This window comes from Urocampus carinirostris, chromosome 6, assembly GCF_059441175.1.
Source record: "Urocampus carinirostris isolate Australia breed hairy pipefish chromosome 6, RoL_Ucar_1.0, whole genome shotgun sequence".
Lineage (NCBI taxonomy): Eukaryota > Metazoa > Chordata > Actinopteri > Syngnathiformes > Syngnathidae > Urocampus > Urocampus carinirostris.
The window spans coordinates 35,841,516-35,860,755 of record NC_142354.1 but is presented as its reverse complement, the minus strand read 5'-3'; the positions used below and the strand labels follow the sequence as shown (position 1 = coordinate 35,860,755).

The following is a 19,240-nucleotide window of genomic DNA, read 5'->3' as shown; positions in this document are numbered from 1 at the left end:
AATTTTGTAATTTTATTAATATTTAGTTTCTTTTGTCTTTTATTAGCATTTTTGGTATTGGAGTAATCCAAAAGTAATTGAAAGTAATTAAGTTAAAGTAACCCTACCCAGCCCTGGCCTCGCCAGACATCGACCTCACTGAGCAAGATGTTGCTAGGAGAAATAAGCGTCCAGGGCGGACCGTGGAAGGATTGTGTGGCTAAGAGCAATTCAATCCTCCTCCCATTTACTGCTGTTTAGCACTCGTCTGATGTAATGTTTCTGTACTTGCTGATCCTGCTTGCATACCAGGCGAGCAGATGGATGCCCAGGAATCAGAGGTTGAAGTTGTACGTATACTTTTGTCTTTGAAGAAAATACAAAATAATATTTTAAATGTATTTTTTCATGCAGCCAGCTTATCAATGCGATCTTCACGGCCCTCGTGTTGGTCCCTCAGCTGTACGTCTTAGCAAGGTACATGAACATTTGAAGCATTTTGCCAAATATTATTGTTAAAAATGGATTTGATTTAAAAGGCCAAGGTCGGCAAGATACTGCAAGCAGCCCTTATTGAACAGCCTGGTAACTTCCATCGGCCTATCCTTGTTCGCTTCAGGTAAACCACATAACAGCAGAACTTCTGATGTCCACAAAAACAAAACTGATGACAACCACACATGTCACATGATTCATTTGAAGGGTTTGTGAAAGTTCCAGAATAAAATATGAGGTTTTGATGGGGGGAAAAAAGCCAAGTGGCATACCTGTCAACCTGTACGTTTTTGCCATACAAAGTACGTTTATTATGCTTTTTAAGACGTGTACGACGTACAAGAAAATCTGCACGGAAAAACGCAAATTTGTCAATGATGGGTACCATCCGGTATACACCGACTATCATGAAACGGCAAATCAATCATCCATCCATCCATCATCTGCACCGCTTATCCTCAGTCGCGGGGGTGCTGGAGCCCATCCCAGCTATCTTCGGGCAGTGGGCAGGGGACACCCTGAACTGGTTGCCAGCCAGTCGCAGTGCACACAGAGACAGACATCTCACTCGCTCATTCACACAAAGGGCCAATGTAGGAGGAAACCAGAATGCCCGTAGGAAACCCACACAAGCACGGGGAGAACATGCAAACTCCACACAGGAAGGTTGGTATCTGGATTTGAACCCATGACCTCAGTACTGTGCCGCACACGCTAACCACCGCACCGCCGTGCTGCCCACAAATCAATCAAGTTGAGTGAATTTTAAATACATGTGTTCTTAAAAAACAAGGGATTTCATGTGGTACTTGTGTGGTGAAAGGAAGTCCGTCTCTTTTTAGAGAACCGGCTTTTTCGGCTCAACTCATTAAAGAGACGGCTCACTTGCTTTGATGCGTTATGTTACGAATGATTATGTTGTATAAAGAAGTTAAGAAAAAGTATAAAAGGAGAAAATGAAAAAAGACAGGTTTGTGGTTATCCCTTTAATCAGTATGTTACCAACAATAATTTAATGCAGAAAATGAATTCATAATTTGAATAAGAAAACGTATTATTTTACTTAATTATATCTGCAATCTTATCTTATATCTTTTCTCCTTCTACAGTGAAGGTCCAAGCTACTTCATTTTTTAACTTTTTTATAATAAACCTCGCAGCACGGCGGCGCAGTGGTTAGCGCTTGTGCGGAACAGTTCATGTCATGGGAACCTGTCGTGGGTTCAAATCCAGCTCCAGATATTCTGTGCGGAGTTTGTATGTTCTCCCCGTGCTTGCGTGGGTTTCCTCCGGGCACTCCGGTTTCCTCCCACGTTCCAAATACATGCATTTCAGGTGAATTGGCCGGTCCAGATTGTCCCTAGGTGTGAATGAGCGAATGAGTTGTCTGTCCCTGTGTGCCCTGCGATTGGCTGGCAACCAATTCAGGGTGTCCCCTGCCCACTGCCCGGAGATGGCTGGGATGGGCTCCAGCCCCCCCGCGACCCTAATGAGGATAAGCGGTACGGCTGATGAGATGAGATGAGATAATAAACCTCATTCATGTCGAGCAACTCAGTATCTCACAACAAAATGGTAATTAACAATATGCCTTGAATGCCATTGGCCAGAGGGGGGCGCTACTGCAAGGCCTCAGTTGTGACCTATTGCAAGTTCTCTTTGCCTCCTCTTTTAAAGGGGCACTGTGTAGTATTTAGTGCCCTCTAGCGGTACAAAATAAACTTGATTCAGTAAAAAAAAAAATTGATTTGAATAGGCAAAAATACACGGACTAGCATACCAATTCTAATTATTATGAAAGTTTACAGATCGAGAATTTTTTATTTCTTTTACATTGCGGAATCCATACCTAGTCGTCATTGCCATGTTTGTTTGGCATCTTGCTGCCACGCCGTGCTCATTTGGGGCAGGTTTTTGTTCGCATTAAACAACACAATGCCATTTAATGGTCAAATATTACACAATGTGTCTTTAAGAGTGTCAACATGACAGCCTTAAAACAACTGTCAAATTACCTGAGAATAAAGATTGTTCAATATTAAATTGAAAAAAATAGCTCAGAGATTTTAGCCGTCAGTTTTGTTAAGTATTAAAAAGTGTCACATAACAAGTCGTCAGGATTGCTGGAGTTTTCCAGCTACAGTATAGTAGTTTTATTATTTCATCGTCATTTTGGTAATCAAATCTTGTATTTAGCTGTGATAAATGCACTTTGTTCTTATGCATTTGAGTAAATGTTTTGTATTTATTTAAAGCTTTTGATGTATCCATTCATTCAGTAATTATACTATCTCAACATTGTTTCCAAGAGGCGATTGGCCTGAGGGGTCTGCTCTCATCTTATACCGCCCGCAAAATTCAGTTAGATGCAGTTCAGCATAGGGCTGTTGTGAACTTCTCGACTTCGTCTGAAAGATCCTTTTTCACTTAAGTTTTGTTCTTGTCCTATAAAAACAATAGTCAGCCTTTTTGTCAATACTTGTCTGGGAAGGATTTTGTCATGGTGACAAGCCCAGAATATTCTGTTTATTTCTTATTTTATTTCATTGTAACAAAAAAGCATTCAAGAGAACAACTCTCTTCAGCTCGTTTCTTCTTCCAAACCTTACTGCGGAACCCTGGATATTGAATTGTCGTTTATAGATAGATAGATAGATAGATAGATAGATAGATAGATAGATACTTTGTTCATCCCCGAAGGGAAATTCACATTTAGTTTATTCAACCAATAATCCTCACATAAAAATCATCGGAAATTGTCTCGTTGCCTCGGCTCAAGTAAGAATTTAAAAATTTAACAACATTCAGAATATAAAACGAAAAACAGAAATTACAATTTACAATTATTAAAGATTCGGACAGCACTTGGGTAAAAACTGTTTGTAAACCTTTTAGTACCCCTGAATGACTTCAAGCGTCTACCGCTCCGTAATAGATGAAAATGATCGTTCCTGTGAGGAATTGTCAGGACATGAAGTGTGTTCCGCCTTACAGTTTCCACTGAGAAAAACAGATTAAGGAAATGGATATCTACAGGCACAGGTCTAGCTAAGGCCGAGAGAGGAAGGGCAAGACAAATTTCAGACAAGCAGATGCAAAAGAAAACAAAAACAGTCAAATTCAACCCACAGATCAGCTCCAAAGACGTACAATATAATCTTGCTGCAGATTGTGTCACTGTGCATCATTCAATTATTTCGTAGACTTCGCACAGGCAGATGCTGTATAGGAGAGTATTGTGGCGGAAGCTTTTTCTGCCACAAAACAGAATCACTTCAGGTATGCTAGAGCACATTTGGACAAGCCAGGTTCATTTCGGAATAATATGCTGCGCACTGATGAAACTAAAATGTAGTTATTTGGACATAGCAAGGGGCGTTGCTGAAGAAGAACTGTAGCCACTTTCTACCTGTGAGGAATTCAGGAAACATTGCAGAGCCAGAAGAAAGTTAACATTCGTTCATAGTATCTTATTAAAGACAAAGCTTGCTTTTGCTCTGGATACTCAGAAGTAACTATTTCTTCAGTGTCTCTGGTTACATACTTTTCATTCGCCAATTATGCCATCAGTTACGGTATATACAGTAAATTCCTCAGAACACTGTTTCATTTGTGATGCGGGATACATGAACACTTTCTTTTTTCCCGCAGGTTTTTCGGTGGTTATAACCCTCATCGAAGAAATCCCTCTGTGTTTGTGGGCATCCTGTCATGTGTTTGGCCTGCTGTCGTTGGGTCACGGGGTGTGTTGTACCATCTTGACACTTACTGCAGCCGCATGTGTAAGAAACAATTAAATCAAGCTGAAAATTGCTTTGATCAAGGGCGTGGTTTTGGATTGAACGAAGGGGACGTATCCCCACCATTACCAAGCAATCAACGTTTTGTCTCCAATAATATTATGAAATCACTTTTAAAAATGGGCTATGTATCAATGTTCCCTGTAATTTTCCACGGGTCTGAGCGTTCACACAAAGTCGGTGAGCAACGCTTGAAACAACAGTAAGCAACCATAATCCCAAGTGTGGCAAGATAATTCATTATCAAACATGTCCAAAACTTGACATCAAGTTATATTTTGCTGAGTTTCTGGCAATGCAAAATTATTTTTCTCTTTTGAATGAATTGACTCATGTACTATTGTAAAGTTTGTACGGCCTACAAATGTCGTTTGTGCTTACAATTCTTTCACAAGATATCCATTTCTTTTTATTTCCTGATATATTTTGTCGCATAATATTAACATTTTTGGTGGCTTATTTAGTCGGTTGTAGATACAGAACTGTACTTAATCACATTTTTTAGTGGAAGTACAATGTTGGCAACAAGATTCACTTGATATAATTGAAAATTATTTGAATGCAACACAAACTTTTCTTTTTTCCGTGTTTTTTTCTACTTTTTTCTTTTTGTTCTCTATTTACTTTTTTCCTACATTTCTTTCTTTTCTTTTTTTCTGGCTTTTTTTTCTACATTTTTCCTTCTTTTTTTCTCTCACTTTTGTTTCTTTTTTTCTCAGCTTTTCACTACTTTTTCATTTTGGTATTTTTTTCTTTTTTGTTCTATTCCCCCCTTCCTTTAAGTCATGTCGTGCATAATTTTACATAATATTTGGTCATGTTGGGATTTAAGAAGCAAAGACAACCTGAAGAGCCTGTTAGGACCCGAAAGAGCAAGTTCCTTTTAGTGAGCCGAGCTGAAGAAGCCGGTTCTCTGCTAACTTTACTCAACATCTACTTCAACTCGACATCAAAATACCGCATTTAGGACACAACGTCGGGGGAACCCGTGTATTTTTACCTTCATGCACTGTAACTTTGACTTAAGTCGCTTCTTAATTAGTAATTTTGAGCCCTCATTTTTTTGCGCTGGCTAGATTTTTTTGTGCGCTGAGAATGTGCGAGCAGTGCGCAATTGCGCACACGCGCAGCTTAGAGGGAACACTGCTCCCGACTGGTTGCAAGACAACCACATTGGACGCATAAACAGTTGTTTAACCTCTCTATTCTTCTGCAGGCCCAAACCACACCTGAACTGTACTTCACATCTCTTTTCATCACAGTGGCATGCATTTTGAGCAAAGGTAAAATTCAAGACCAAATTTATTCACCAACACCCTAGGGGATGGGAAAAATGACATTTCAAACTGTTTTTTTTAAACTTTAATCAAATGCAGGGTTTCAGAGACGAAACAATTTGGCCTGGACTTTAAAAATGCGCATAAATAGATCCTACTTAAAACTGTTCTTTTATAATTCCCGCATGTTTTTTTTTAGGCGTACTGGCGGTCAAAGGTGGACTGTGGCTGACAAAAAGGCAGCAGCATTGAGCAATAAAAGGAAAGTCCAGCTGTCTCACATAGAAATCGGATAGCGTTCGTATTAACAATTCATGCGGTTTTCATGCCGCCGGCGAGCCGGTAACTTAAAACTATGGGAATGTAAGAAGAGAAAGTGAGGTAATCCAGTTCACGTTTTAATGCTTTACTTCAGACAAAGCAGGTGTTTCCTTTTGTGGATCTTTGACATTTGTTTCCCGTTGTGACCCGACAAAAGCGTAACTTCCAACATAATCGTGGGATATGTAGAACAGGAGTTGTTAAAAAAAAAACATCAGAAAAAAACGGAACATTTGGAATTGGAATTGTCTTTTTTGCCAATGGATTACAATGTAAACGTGAAATGACAGTAAAGTCATATTATGTACAGTATGCACATTTCCCGTTGGGTACTGCAAGTTTACACTTTGGATAAATGTTCCAGCAAATGGATCACAAAAAGGCTCATTAACAAATACTGTAAAAAGAAACTGCTAATACAAGTTCACCCAGTACGAAAGCACCAAAAATGTCAAGTTTTCATTTCAAGCATATTCATGAATCTATTATTGCTTTAGTGGGAATCGATTGTCTGTCTCTACCTGAGACATGATATTAGCGGATAAAAAAAGCTTGATAAAAAAAGGCAGGGGCTACACTTCTAAAACTATGCACATGCACAGTGTTTTATAGACTTGAGAGTTCTGTCCAGAATTTCATGGTGCTTTTCCAGCTTCAATGCAGTCACACAATACTGCACATTTGAATCTCAATTGAAAGTCAGAGGGAAGAAAAATCAGTTGTGTCTGGAATTTAAATTTAAGCTGTGACTCATTTTTGACTGGCTCTCTTTTACTTTCACAACTGGGATATGTGTCATTAAAGTGTAAAGAGAGAAGAATGACACCCAGATTTTTTCAAGTGTGGCTTAGATTCCGGCATGAAGCGGATGTAATGAGTCATCCTGATGAGCTTAACATTGTAATCGTGTAAAAAAAAAAAAGAAATAAAAAGTATTTCATCATGTCTAAATTTACATTCATGCTGACAGTTGTGTCATTACTCATATGCAATTCATGCATTTGTGTGTATGAGGTTTTATCTGGTCACCTGAATGGCGCAAAAAATAAAATCAAGGGAAAAAGTAGGTTTGAATAATCAGGCTGGCATAGTCGATCTTAGAAAGTATCTAAATTATATTTTATTCTCACAAAAGGAAATTGATCTATAACAACAAATTGTTAAACTTTATCTGTTATACATTACTGGTATACATTCCCGCCACGGATTGACAAGAACCTATGTGCATTGTGTTGTACAGTTGAAACTCATGCCTACTATTCTCTATGTACTGTTTAGGAAAAAATGGTCACAGTAGTCATACAATTAGGGTACATCAAGTGAAGTTTATTTGAAAAACTTTATTTTTAAGAAAAACAACTAGAGCATAACCGGGGGGAAAAAAAACATTGAGACTACCAAACTTTTTGTATGTACTATATATTTGAGAATCCAACCCTCAAAGAGAGAGGGCGCTTTTTCCTGAAATAAGCAGTTTTTGTATGTTTCTGGGTCTGAATCATTTGCACCAAAACCACATGCCTTTCATTTGAAAATGCCTGACCATTGTGTTTGAGGTAAGATGAAATCATCTTAATGCGCCTGTACTTTATTTAGAAAATCAGTAAATGTACCTCCCGTAAATGATTGGTGTAAGTTTGACATACTGTAAATCCATGAAGTTAAAAAACGAAGGATTGGAGATCAACCTGTATAGACATGCCAAAAAGACGTCCATCGGAGACTCAGGCTAAACTCAGCTCTTCCAGGATTGGAAAGTAACAATTTTTTTAATCCCAGCATTTTACGGTGATGTGGAAAGAGCAGAAAAACTGAAAACATATGAAGATTAGCTTCACAGTAAAAAAAAAATATTTGTGAGTGCTAAACAGCAAATAAGTGACTGTTTATAGTATACCACCAACCAATGGCAAATCTAAAGGTTTCTGGGATCAGTTTGCAGTATTTGTGAAATTTTGCCAGTCGATGTTTTTGGTTTGAATTGTAAGGGGTTTCCAGTATTTGAATCAAGGGCGTAGATTTGGCATGGATGGAGGTGACATGGCCCCACCAATTTTATGTGATCAATCGATCTATGGCTCAATAACCTAACAGCGCAGAGTTAAATCACATTATCTGCTGAAGTGCTGACCCATAGGACCAATGTTTTGGCAGTGCCTTTCCCCTATTTCAAGTGAGACTTACTTTTTAAGAGTTGGTCCTCAACAATACCAACCCTAAACCTATGTCCTTGACTACAATCATTTTGCATGGTATCGTCAGGTTGTAGGGTTATTGTGATCCCTAACCTAAAAGTGCATCGTAGTCTACATACCAGACAAGTGTACCATTCGTTGGCTTGACTCCAGTGACAGGCCACTTGTTTGTATCGTCCTTGACTCGACTCAGCTGGGTGACAAGCTCGCGTTTGCCCTTGCCCATCACCAGCACAGCCACCTTGTGTGCTCGGTTGAGAGCATCTAGCGTGAGGCTCATGCGCCGGTGTGGTTTTACAGGACTCTCTGTGAGGACCACAAAGTCATTGTTGCTGGTGTCCACTTTGGTGTTGGGAAAGAGGGAGGCAGTGTGTCCGTCATTACCCACTCCCAGAAGCACAAAGTGGAACCTGGAGCCGTTGACTAGCCTGCTGATATCTTCCTGATATACCATGGTCGTGGCATCCTCCTCGACACACAGACGCTGCCTAAACTGCACTGGCATCGGGTGGACGTTGTAATAGGGGATTCGTACGTGTTGCAAAATGTGCTGGTGTAGGTTGTGGAAGTTGGATTCTGAATCGGTCATTGGCACGCAGCGCTCATCCACCATCCAGATGTGTGTATTGCTCCATGGGAAGGAAAAGTGGAACAGGCTTAGCCTGTGGAAGAGCGCTATCGGTGTAGACCCACCGGAGAGGGCCAGGTGGAAAACGCCATCTTGGAGCACGGCTGCCTCTGCTGCTTCTTGGATGTCCGAAGCCAGGCGCTCCACAAGCTCCTCAGCCCATGCCGACACCATGTGGGAACCCCGGTACTTGCCTTGCATGACTAAGACGCTCTTTGCGGACTCACCTCTTATTTGATCTGGTCCGAGTATTACCACATCATTTTTGAAGGTAATCTCCCTTCCTTTCAGGCGAACGTCTAGCAGGTCGCCGTTATCTAGCCCACCCGGGTACACACGAGGAAATGTACCAGCTAAACTCTCAAGCAATGGTGTCCACAGATTCCAAGATGCTAAGAGATTTTCTGTACTAATGAAACTATTTTTTTGTCCATTTAAAATGTCTGAAATCAACTCCGTATAAGCTTCTTGCTCTACTTTTGGAGTTTGGACATAGTAGTCTGAAAGAGGTGACCCAAAAACAGAGGCATCTATGGGATCCATAACTTCCTTCCAGTGGTCTTCCTTCACAAAGGGCTTGAAGAGATTCTTTGAAACAAGGATACCCGGGAATTGAAGGTTACCGTGACCAAAGTAAAAGATGATCTCTTTGGGCTTGCAATGAAAGCTCTCCTGAAGACAGAACATGTCGTTCTTGAAGACAACCCTTGCATATCCCACTCGTTGGTCCAACATTTTCCCAGATATCAGAAATATGGGCACACCATCATACTGGGCCATGTCCGTGTTCACCAGCACAGCTGTGATACAAAAGTCAACTGAGAATATTCACTAAAAAGAGCCAATTTTGTTTTTTACCCCCAAAATATTCTGACCTGCAAAAGTCGGTGTGATGCTGACGTAGTCTTTGGTCTTGTTGAGCTCCCGCCGAACTTCAGTTTGGTATTCTTGGTACTGGCCGAGCACCGCCTGATTCTTGCCCAAGGGGAGCAAAGAACTGAAGACCCGCAGCTTGTTTCGGGCAACCTCCTCGCTGTCACTGAGATTGGCAGGAAGCCGCATGGTCAGGAGAGCCATGACTTCTGTCAGGTGGTTCTGGATTACATCTCGGATAACGCCATACTGATCATAGAAGGAAATACGACCTGAGGAAAAAATGACAAGGACACATGTCAAATTTAGCAGAAAACCTTAGGTGTGTGAAGTTTCAATATTCAATTTGTACTTTGTTCCTAGCCTTCAATACCCACTGATACTCGGTCTTTCTTGCCAGGTTTGGATCATGGGACGTATTTGATATTTATAAATCGTAGGCCTGCGAAGCCTTTAAGAATTTGGGGCAAATAAGGACTACATATTCCAAATAAATGTGATTGCATTTGTGTCGTGTAAATACTGCAAGTCGAGTTTGGTAGTGGGGCAGCACGGCGGCGCAGTGGTTAGCGCTTGGGCGGCACAGTTCATGTCATGGGAACCTGTCGTGGGTTCAAATCCAGCTCCAGACTTCCTGTGCGGAGTTTGTATGTTCTCCCCGTGCTTGCGTGGGTTTCCTCCGGGCACTCCGGTTTCCTCCCACATTCCAAAAACATGCATTTCAGGTGAATTGGCCGGTCCAGATTGTCCCTAGGTGTGAATGAGCGAATGAGTTGTCTGTCCCTGTGTGCCCTGCAATTGGCTGGCAACCAGTTCAGGGTGTCCCCTGCCCACTGCCCGGAGATGGCTGGGATGGGCTCCAGCCCCCCCGCGACCCTAATGAGGATAAGCGGTACGGCTAATGAGATGAGATGAGATGAGATGAGTTTGGTAGTGTAGGTTTAATTTTGCATAGTCCCAAGGAAAAAAAACTGCATATAAATTGATTAATGGATATCCCCTGCAATTCACTGACAACCAGCACAGGGTGAACTTAACTTCTCTCATACAACTGCAGCTAGGATCGGTACCAGCCCACCAAACAGATAAACAGATGTGCAATGATATTTACTATCAGCATCCAGTGTAGTTTAGACCAAAGCCAATATTGGAACTGGTCTCTAGACAGTTGCAAGGCAGTTTTATAAAATTAATCATTCACTCTGATAATCACGCTGACAAAATACAAATTTTTAGGATGTGGATGGAAGCTATAGTACCTAAAGAAAACTCATGCAAACATGGGAAGACAATGCAAAATACAAACCCAGAACTTATAACAAAAGCTTTGATAATAGCGCAAAGCTGTATCACCTTGTACATCCAGAGACTCTTTGAGTACGATCTCTATTCTCTCAATGTGGTGCTTGTTCCAGATGGGATCCAGGAACTTCTTATTCTCTGCTCTGAAAGGAAGGATCTTGGAGATTGCCTAGTGAACAACAAAAGGAAAAAAAAAAAAACATTACAAATAAACCCAAGAGTGGTGAATGTGACATTTACATAGTTGTCATCACCTGCTTTCCCAAGTAGTGGTCAATTCTGTACATTTCTTCATCTCGCAACGCTGTCCCGAGCTGCGACGCAAGAAACTGAGCACTCCTCAGATCATGTCCAAAAGGTTTCTCCAGAACCACTCGAAGCCAGGTCTCCCCGCTTACAGGCCTGCAACTCGTGTTGATTTTATTTGCGATATCCGCATATGCAAAAGCCGGCACGGCGAGGTAGAACAATCGCCCGGCTTCCGTTAGCCCTTCCTCTTGAACCTGCTGCTCAATTTGCTGGGCCAAATCTCGATAATCCTCTAGGCTCTTCAGTTGCCGATATTGTGCTAACCGCAAAAACTGTTCTTTGAGCACCGCACAACGTTCATCCGAGTCATCTTTAGGGCATGGTAATGACTTTAGGATACCGAAAAATATTGGCGTGGTATCGTCCACAGGAGAAAGTCCACCAGCATAGAAGGAGAAAGAATTTCCGCTGCTTACCTGCTTCATGTACAGCTGGAAAAAACCCTTCCAGAGGTACTTCTTTGCCAAATCCCCAGTGCCCCCAACGACCACAATGGAAATGTGGCCATGACTTTGTTTATTTTCACCGTGTGTTTCATTGACACACAGCACGAGAAAAAGCAAGAGCGCAGTCACATACATGCTGTTTGGTATTCAAGTGTCCACACCCTGAAAAACAAACACGCGTATTTTACATGAAAGAAGAAATGATAAATGGTCTGTATTTAGATTTTTTTTAGTATTTAAGTGCTCTTTTTGCACTCTTTTGCACTACTGTATAATATTATACATAGCTATAATTATTTAGTACATTGTTAGTACTTTAATACTCCAACTCAATACAACATTTTATTTATATCTGTACATTCAAGGAAACTGTGCGGGTCAGATGTATCGACATTTCGTTCTGCATACAAGAATGACAATAAAGTATATCTGAATCTGAATCTGAAAGTATAATTGATGTATTTCCAAGGCAGTATTGTATTTAGTATTTTTGTAAATGGTAAATGGTCTGTATTTATATCGCGCTTTTCAAGTCAATGAAGACCTCCCAAAGCTCTTCACAATGTGCTTTCACACGTACCCATTCACACACACACTAACACACCAATAGCGGCCATTCAGCCATGCAAGGCGCTGACCTGCTTATTGGGGGCATTAGGGATTCAGTGTCTTGTCCAGAGACACTTCGACTCATAACACGGAGGAGCCGGGAATCTAACCTGCGATCTCTTGATCCCAAGACGAGCGCTCTACCTCCTGAGTTAATCCCGCCAAGAAAGAATATTTAAATCTGGACGAAGTCATCCTACACATTTGTCGAAGGGTTTAGAGGAGAGGTTTTTAACTATTTGTCACAGCACCAAATCAACACAATTGATAGATATTTGTCACCTAATTTCCTACAAGATGAAATGTCAGTGGTGATTATAAGTTAAATGTCTGAAAAATATTCTGCCGCTGGTAAGATCAATTTCATAATGTATCTTTTTTCCTGCACAAAATTGAATAGGAATCTAATTACGAACTGGAAAAGCATTGTAACTATATTTCCTGCATCATTCTGGAATTGACTGGCTGGGGCTAAGCGACGTGCTATAAGAGTTTAACTATTTTAATTTTGGTCAATAGGCAAGAGTGACTAGTCTGGAGGCTGTGCTAACTGCCGCACCATCATCAACATCCTTCAGTTTCTTTTGTCACTACCGGTATTTACTTTCCTGTGCATTTTAAGCTAAAATGCCCCAAAATAAGTACTTCTTATAAACTGTTCAGCTACAAGCTATTGATCTTTCGTCTTAACCAGCTATTCTGCTCAAACTAGTAAAGTAAATTGAACTTGCTTGTTATTTAAATTTAGGATCTGTAAGAGGTTTACTTCATCTGTTGCACTTTGTTTTCCAACAATAGCATATTTCTCTAAGATCTTAAAAATTACTTTTTATATGTTTTATGATCATTTATTAACATATTTTAATTCAACAGCTAATGACATTCCAGTCAGTTATCATTTTATATTGGGTCTTTTTAAGTACTTAAAAAGAAAGGGGGAGAGTCAGCTCTGTGCAACAGCTTCGAGCTATTTAGTTATCATCTTAGCCAGCCACTTTAATCAAAGTAGTAAAGTAAACATTCATGAGTTATTTGCATTTTAGATCATTCAGTTTAACTTTATCCGTTGAAATTTGTTGTCCAACAGTAACATTTTTAAGTGCTTTAATGCCTTTATTTGCTTCATGAAAACGAAGAGATCAGCAGGTTTGAAACCGTTCTCCATTCGGGCCCCGGTGCTGTGGAATGCTCTTAACCGTGAGATTCGATCTGCAACCTCAGTGGAACTGAGGCCTAAAACACACTCATATTCTATAGCTTATGAATGTCCTATATTCTATGTTGACAATATTTGTGTATTAATTGCTATAACAACATCCATTACAGCCTGGCCATCCTGGAAGAGGGATTACTTAATGTGCGGTCCCTTCTCAAGGTTTCTTCATTTTCCTCATGTTGAGGTTTTTGAGTTTTTCCTTGCCCTCATGTAGGTTTTAGATCAGGGGATTGTGTAATCATAGGTTGTGGTTTGCAATAATCTGTGGTCTGTGCAGCCCTTTGAGACTTCCTGTGATTAAGGGCTATATAAATAAAAGTAACTTGACGACTTGATTTCAAATGAGTAAGTAATAGTATGTCAGTTAGTTATGTTTTAGATTGGACCTTTTTTAACAATACTGTGAAAAATAAATGTTGTAAAATGGTTTGGTTTTATTTTTGATCATTCGGTTTTTAGCCGAAAGTTTACATTTTGGTGCATCCCCCAGTTTTAGACTCAATGAAGTTAAACTGTTCTAAGTTAAATATGAATCTTTTGTGCAAAGGGATCAATTTAGCAACCACTCTAATGTACCAAACAAATCCAAAAACAGACCTCTTCTTTTCGCCAAACAACCCATTCCACATTTCTCTTTTAGGTTTGTTCACTCGTCTAAATCTTCAAGCTTCTTGCGTTGTTATATTATGTACATTTCTAAAAGATGCTGCTGATATTATTTGGCAACTTATTGATAACTACACATTGCGAGCAAAACTGTGAACGTAAGATAAAATCACTTCAAGCAACTAATAAAATGATATTAATATCAAAGCAGTCAGAATCCATCATTTATTTTCGCTCGTCATTCAAGATAATTATTTTTTAAGGAATAAACCATTTCTGCTTAGTGACTTGCTCTTAGCATTATGTGATAACATTTAATAGTTTTTAATAGAAGTACAGGGAGACAATTACACATCCCCCAGTTGGCTTGCAGAATATTGCTGAAACAATGCATTTGATGACAATAATAGATAATTCAACAAAGATATTAACAAATAAAACAGATCCTACCCAAAATTCCCAAGGCGTGGTAAGAAGCAGCCTGAAACGCTTCGCTAGTATTTGTGAAAGTCAAATTCAAGTCTTCCAGTTTTGTTGAGTTGTCATGAGTGTTGTGATCCGAGGACACCAGCCATTCGGATTTGCATTGGTGGGAACTTTGTACTTTGCTCTCGGCTATTGAGCTTCTCTTGGTACAATAGTGCTGCTGTCCATAGTGGACTAAAAAAGTTCAACAGCCCTACTGATTTCCGAGAAGATAGAGAAGTATTGGGCAAAGTTGGAAAATCCAGATTTCCGTAAACGAGTGCATCACCTTGTCGTTGCATATTGTAAAACAAATGAACCCCTCCCCCAAAATTGTATTTTTTCCAACTAAAAGAGTAAATAGCTAGAATTTCAGCAAAAATCAATGATGGGACTTTTCACACTTCACGACATATTCTATTAATGTGGTTAGCATGCTTCAGTGCTCCACTCACATTAGAATGTGGATCCCAGCAAAGAATGGCAAGTGTCACAAGTAATTAGTAATTGAGGCTGATTTTGGTGAACTCCTTAGTTTGATTTTATGAAGTACAAGCCTTGGAATTTGTAAATGATATTACACTGATATTGCATGAGTCAAACAATTATAGTCACAATACAGTTTAATAATGAGTATGGGTAAATGAATCTTTTTCATGCGTCAAATCATGACAAATAGTCAACCTGATTCCAGGACCTCTTTTTCCCCCTTAGCTTTCCCATTGAACTGGTGATTGACTTCAAAGAGTTTGGTATGATAGCTGTAAAACACATAATTGTACTAAACGTGTACTTCTCCCCCCAAAATAATATTTTATAGACAAATTATACTATTTCTTTGTTGGTGATGGATAAAGAAAATAATATTTAAAGGGACAATGTGTAATATTTGAACAATAGATGTCACTGTATTGCGAAGTGTAACTGAAAATAAGTGCAACAAATAAAGTTTGTTTACAAACTACGGACCAACAAGCAACATTTTCTTCTCATTTTCTTGGCCCAGCCTTTCGTGGAGAGAAAAAAGTAAAAAAGAGAGAAAGAAATAACAATGAGAAAAGAAGAGGAAACAAAAATAAAAATGAAAAGAAATCAAAAAGAAATAAATAAGGGAAAAAAGCAAGAAAACGAGAACAAATACAAAAAAGAAAGATTAGAAACAATGAGATAATACAGAAAAGAAGAAATCGAGTAACAGAAAAAGAAAAAACAAAAGGGAAAAAATGATAAGAAACCAAGGGGAAATAAAGATAAGATTGGAAAAGAGAGAGAGAGAAAAAAGAGAGAAAAAAGGAGAAGGAAAAATGTGACAAAAAGAAAGAAAAATAAGAAGTCAAGTTATGTTTATTTATATAGCCCTTAATCACAAAGAGTCTCAAAGACCACAGATTGTTGCAAACCACAAACTATTATTACACCATCCCCTGATCTAAAACCTACATGAGGGCAAAGGAAAAACCTCAACATGAAAAAAATGAAGAAACCTTGAGAAGGGACCGCACATGAGGTAATCCCCCTCCCAGGATGACCATGCTGCAATGGATTTTGCAATAACAAATAATACACAGATATTGTCAACATAAAATATAGGTTGTTCATATGCAATAGAATAGAAGTGTGTTTTAAGCCTGGATTTAAGAAAGGTTTTTAAAAGCAAGATGATTGACAAATGTCAATTTCCTCTAGGTAAACCTCATCTCATCTCATAAGCTACACCGCTTATCCTCATTAGGGTCGCGGGGGGGGGGGGGGGTGGAGCCCATCCCAGCCATCTCCGGGCAGTGGGCAGTGGGCAGGGGACACCCTGAACTGAGTGCCAGCCAATCGCAAGGCACACGGGGACAGACAACTCATTCGCTCATTCACACCTAGGGACAATTTGGACCGGCCAATTCACCTGAAATGCATGTTTTTGGCATTGTATGCAAATTAAATCCAAATTTCTCCACTATTTACAAATGCACACTTGCAGTCAATGTATTTTTTTTCTCATCATTCAAATAAATATCGTATAGGTTTTGGCGAAAGACGGTTTTCAACCACTAAAACGTACTAAATAATACACACTGTCCTTTTAAGAAGCACTGGTTTATTTAGTAGACAAAAAAAATGCAAAGAAAGGGATACATGTTTTGAGACCACAAAGGACGAACATAATGTCAGTACTGTATTATATTCAGGGTTGGGTAGGGTTACTTTAACTTGATTACTTTCAATTACTTTTGGATTACTCCAATACCAAATATGCTAATACAAGACAAAAGAAACTAAATATGAATAAAATGATGACTCACAACACGTGGTAAGCTTTCTCTCCTGGCTTCATCTCTTTGATCTCCGGCAAAACTAACATCAAATGCGACAGAAACAAAATGAAAATAAATCCAAACCGCTTGCCGACATCATTTTTCCCGTTCCATGTATTCCGTTACTCCCCAAGCCTGCAGAAAATTTAGTCATTTTATTCATATTTAGTTTCTTTTGTCTTTTATTAGCATATTTGGTATTGGAGTAATCCAAAAGTAATTGAAAGTAATCCAGTTAAAGTAATCCTACCCAACCCTGATTATATTATTTGCAACCGACTATAGGTTTCTATAAAAGTTACCTTAATAACTACAATTAAAATGCATACTCGATGATAACGAGAAATCCGTGACTTACCTACTTTTGGGTCACTGAAGTGTACGATTACTGTAAAAAAAACAAGATATATAGCGCTCTTTTTCATAACTTGCAGCCTCCAACATAAACAAATAGAGGCATCCTGTCAGAGTAAACTCCACCTGTTCGCTGTCAAAATCCACTTCCGCGTTGACGTCATCTTTAAAAGCCGCACGTGAAATGGACTTTGTGAAACAGGGCAGTTTCTACGGGGGGGATAAAAGCTACTCATAGCTAACTACTCAAAGTAATTCAAAGTTACTTAAATCAAGCGGTAAGCCATTTTGTGTCAATGTTTGTGAAGCTGCTTTTACACTTCCTGTTCTTGTCACGTGACGTGAGTCCCCCTCCCCCTCGTCCTCCCTTACTCCATACAAGCATACGCTACTCAGGCAAATGACATTCACTTCTGGGGAAATAAATACTCCTAATTATATCACTTATGTTATCAACACTTTTGCGTTATTAAACAAATATTATCTTTTTTTTTTAATTCCCTCCGAGGTTTTCAATTTTCGTCTGAACACTCATTTTAGTTTTTTGTTTCCAGGGTTGCGTAGGGTTACTTTAACTCGATTACTTTCAATTACTTTTGGATTACTCCTATACCAAATATGCTAATAGAAGACAAAAGAAACTAAATATGATTAAAATTATGAATCACATCACGTGGTAAGCTTTCTCTCCTGGCTTTGATCTCCGGCAAAACTAACATAAAATGCGACAGAAACCAAATGAAAATAAATCCAAACAGCTTGCCAACATCATTTTTTGCCGTTCCATGGATTCTGTTACTCCCCAAGCCTGCACAAAATTTAGTCATTTTATCCATATTTAGTTTATTTTGTCTTTTATTAGCATATTTGGTATTGGAGTAATCCAAAAGTACCGGTAATTGAAAGTAATCCAGCTAAAGTAACCCTACCCAACCCTGTTTGTTTCTGAACATTGTGTTCGATAAATTTGCAATTATTTTATGTTTCTGATCCCTCATTTTTGTGTTTGAATTTAAAACGTATCGGTAGTACAATTACACATCATACTGCAATGTAAAAAAAGCAGAAAAACAAAAAACAAAAACTGTCCTAATGGTGTGCGCATATACTCCAGCAGATGGCAGTAGAGCCCACAGAGGCATATCTGGATATTTTGTAGTGCTTTCCTATCCGTGCTTGGGTTGCGTGTTGTGATGCCAGAGCATTCTGCTTCTGAACAGGACAACAGCTAATTAATTGCATGCTACACATAGGGAAAGAGCAACTCACGCTCACCGATGCTTTAGAACAGGGGTCTCCAATTTTTTTCAAGCTGAGAGCTACTTTTTGTCAATAATTAGCAAAAATATGTATTGATAAAATACAGTAACAACGTATTACCATGTTATTACCAGGTTAAATAATAAAGGTAGGGTTCAATTGACTCTGTCAACCTCTTTAAAAAAACACTTTACTAAAATATCACAATGACCCTGCACTGGTGAGCTATTTACAGAACAGGTCTCCGGGCACTAGAGCTGTCCGAAGGGGGCACCATGGTGCCCGTGGGCAGCACGTTGGAGACCCATGCCTTAGAGCAGTGTTTTCAACCCTTTTTGGACCAAGGTACATTTTTAGTAGATCAGGAGGTAGTGCGCTAGTCTTGGGATCAAGAGATCGCAGTTCGAATCCCAGCTCCTCCGTGATACATGTCGAAGTGTCCTTGGGTAAGACACTGAACCCCTAATGCCCCCAATAAGCAGGTTGGCGCCTTGCATGGCTGCACGGCCGCTATTGGGAAATGTAAAGCACAATGTAAAGCGCTTTGGGAAGTCATTGACTTGAAAAGCGCTATATAAATGCAGACCATTTCATTTTATTTCATTTATAAAAAAGTTCCGAGGCACACGGTCCGTCGAAAATGTTTGAAAATGAAGTTATGTCAAATATTTCACTGTACTACCTCATAAGTAGGTAATTAGTACACAAAAAGAAGAAAATAATACTTAAAATAAAAAAGAATGATGTGCTTTATTTATGTTTTTATTTTTCACAGTGCAATCTTAAACCACTTTGTTAA

The 19,240-nt window shown here is 39.3% G+C and overlaps 2 protein-coding genes across 4 annotated transcripts; one reads left to right on the top strand and one right to left on the bottom strand.

Annotated features, from left to right (window-relative positions):
- The first annotated feature begins 252 nt into the window (after positions 1 to 252).
- On the top strand, positions 253 to 6,464 carry LOC148364692 (uncharacterized). The gene is given in 7 exon segments (XM_088338872.1): positions 253 to 329; positions 394 to 456; positions 519 to 598; positions 4,126 to 4,256; positions 5,491 to 5,562; positions 5,746 to 5,808; positions 5,811 to 6,464. Coding segments are annotated over 7 exon segments (570 nt in total). The 5' UTR covers positions 253 to 255; the 3' UTR covers positions 5,898 to 6,464.
- Positions 6,105 to 17,485, bottom strand: h6pd (hexose-6-phosphate dehydrogenase (glucose 1-dehydrogenase)). Of its 3 annotated transcripts, XM_088338868.1 has the most exons (6): positions 17,308 to 17,485; positions 17,186 to 17,215; positions 11,125 to 11,787; positions 10,922 to 11,039; positions 9,571 to 9,840; positions 6,105 to 9,495 (listed from the first exon to the last, which is right to left on the bottom strand). In XM_088338868.1, the coding sequence occupies exons 3-6, from the start codon at positions 11,758 to 11,760 to the stop codon at positions 8,156 to 8,158; spliced, it is 2,364 nt and encodes a 787-aa protein (XP_088194994.1). In that variant the 5' UTR covers positions 11,761 to 11,787; positions 17,186 to 17,215; positions 17,308 to 17,485; the 3' UTR covers positions 6,105 to 8,155. The 3 variants fall into 3 exon arrangements, with proteins under 3 accessions (XP_088194994.1, XP_088194993.1, XP_088194992.1); XM_088338867.1 differs by having other exon boundaries at positions 17,186 to 17,485; XM_088338866.1 differs by lacking the exons at positions 17,186 to 17,215; positions 17,308 to 17,485 and adding an exon at positions 14,507 to 14,666.
- Positions 17,486 to 19,240: the final 1,755 nt, after the last annotated feature.

What these genes read in the sequence shown, in the direction of transcription:
- h6pd (XM_088338867.1), bottom strand. Translation starts at nt 11,760, where the DNA reads ATGTATGTGACTGCGCTCTTGCTTTTTCTCGTGCTGTGTGTCAATGAA. An exon ending in AGAGTCTCTGGATGTACAAG is followed by an intron (nt 9,841 to 10,921) that starts GTGATACAGCTT and finishes TTTTTTCCTCAG; the next exon opens with GTCGTATTTCCTTCTATGAT. An exon ending in CATCACACCGACTTTTGCAG is followed by an intron (nt 9,496 to 9,570) that starts GTCAGAATATTT and finishes TTTGTATCACAG; the next exon opens with CTGTGCTGGTGAACACGGAC.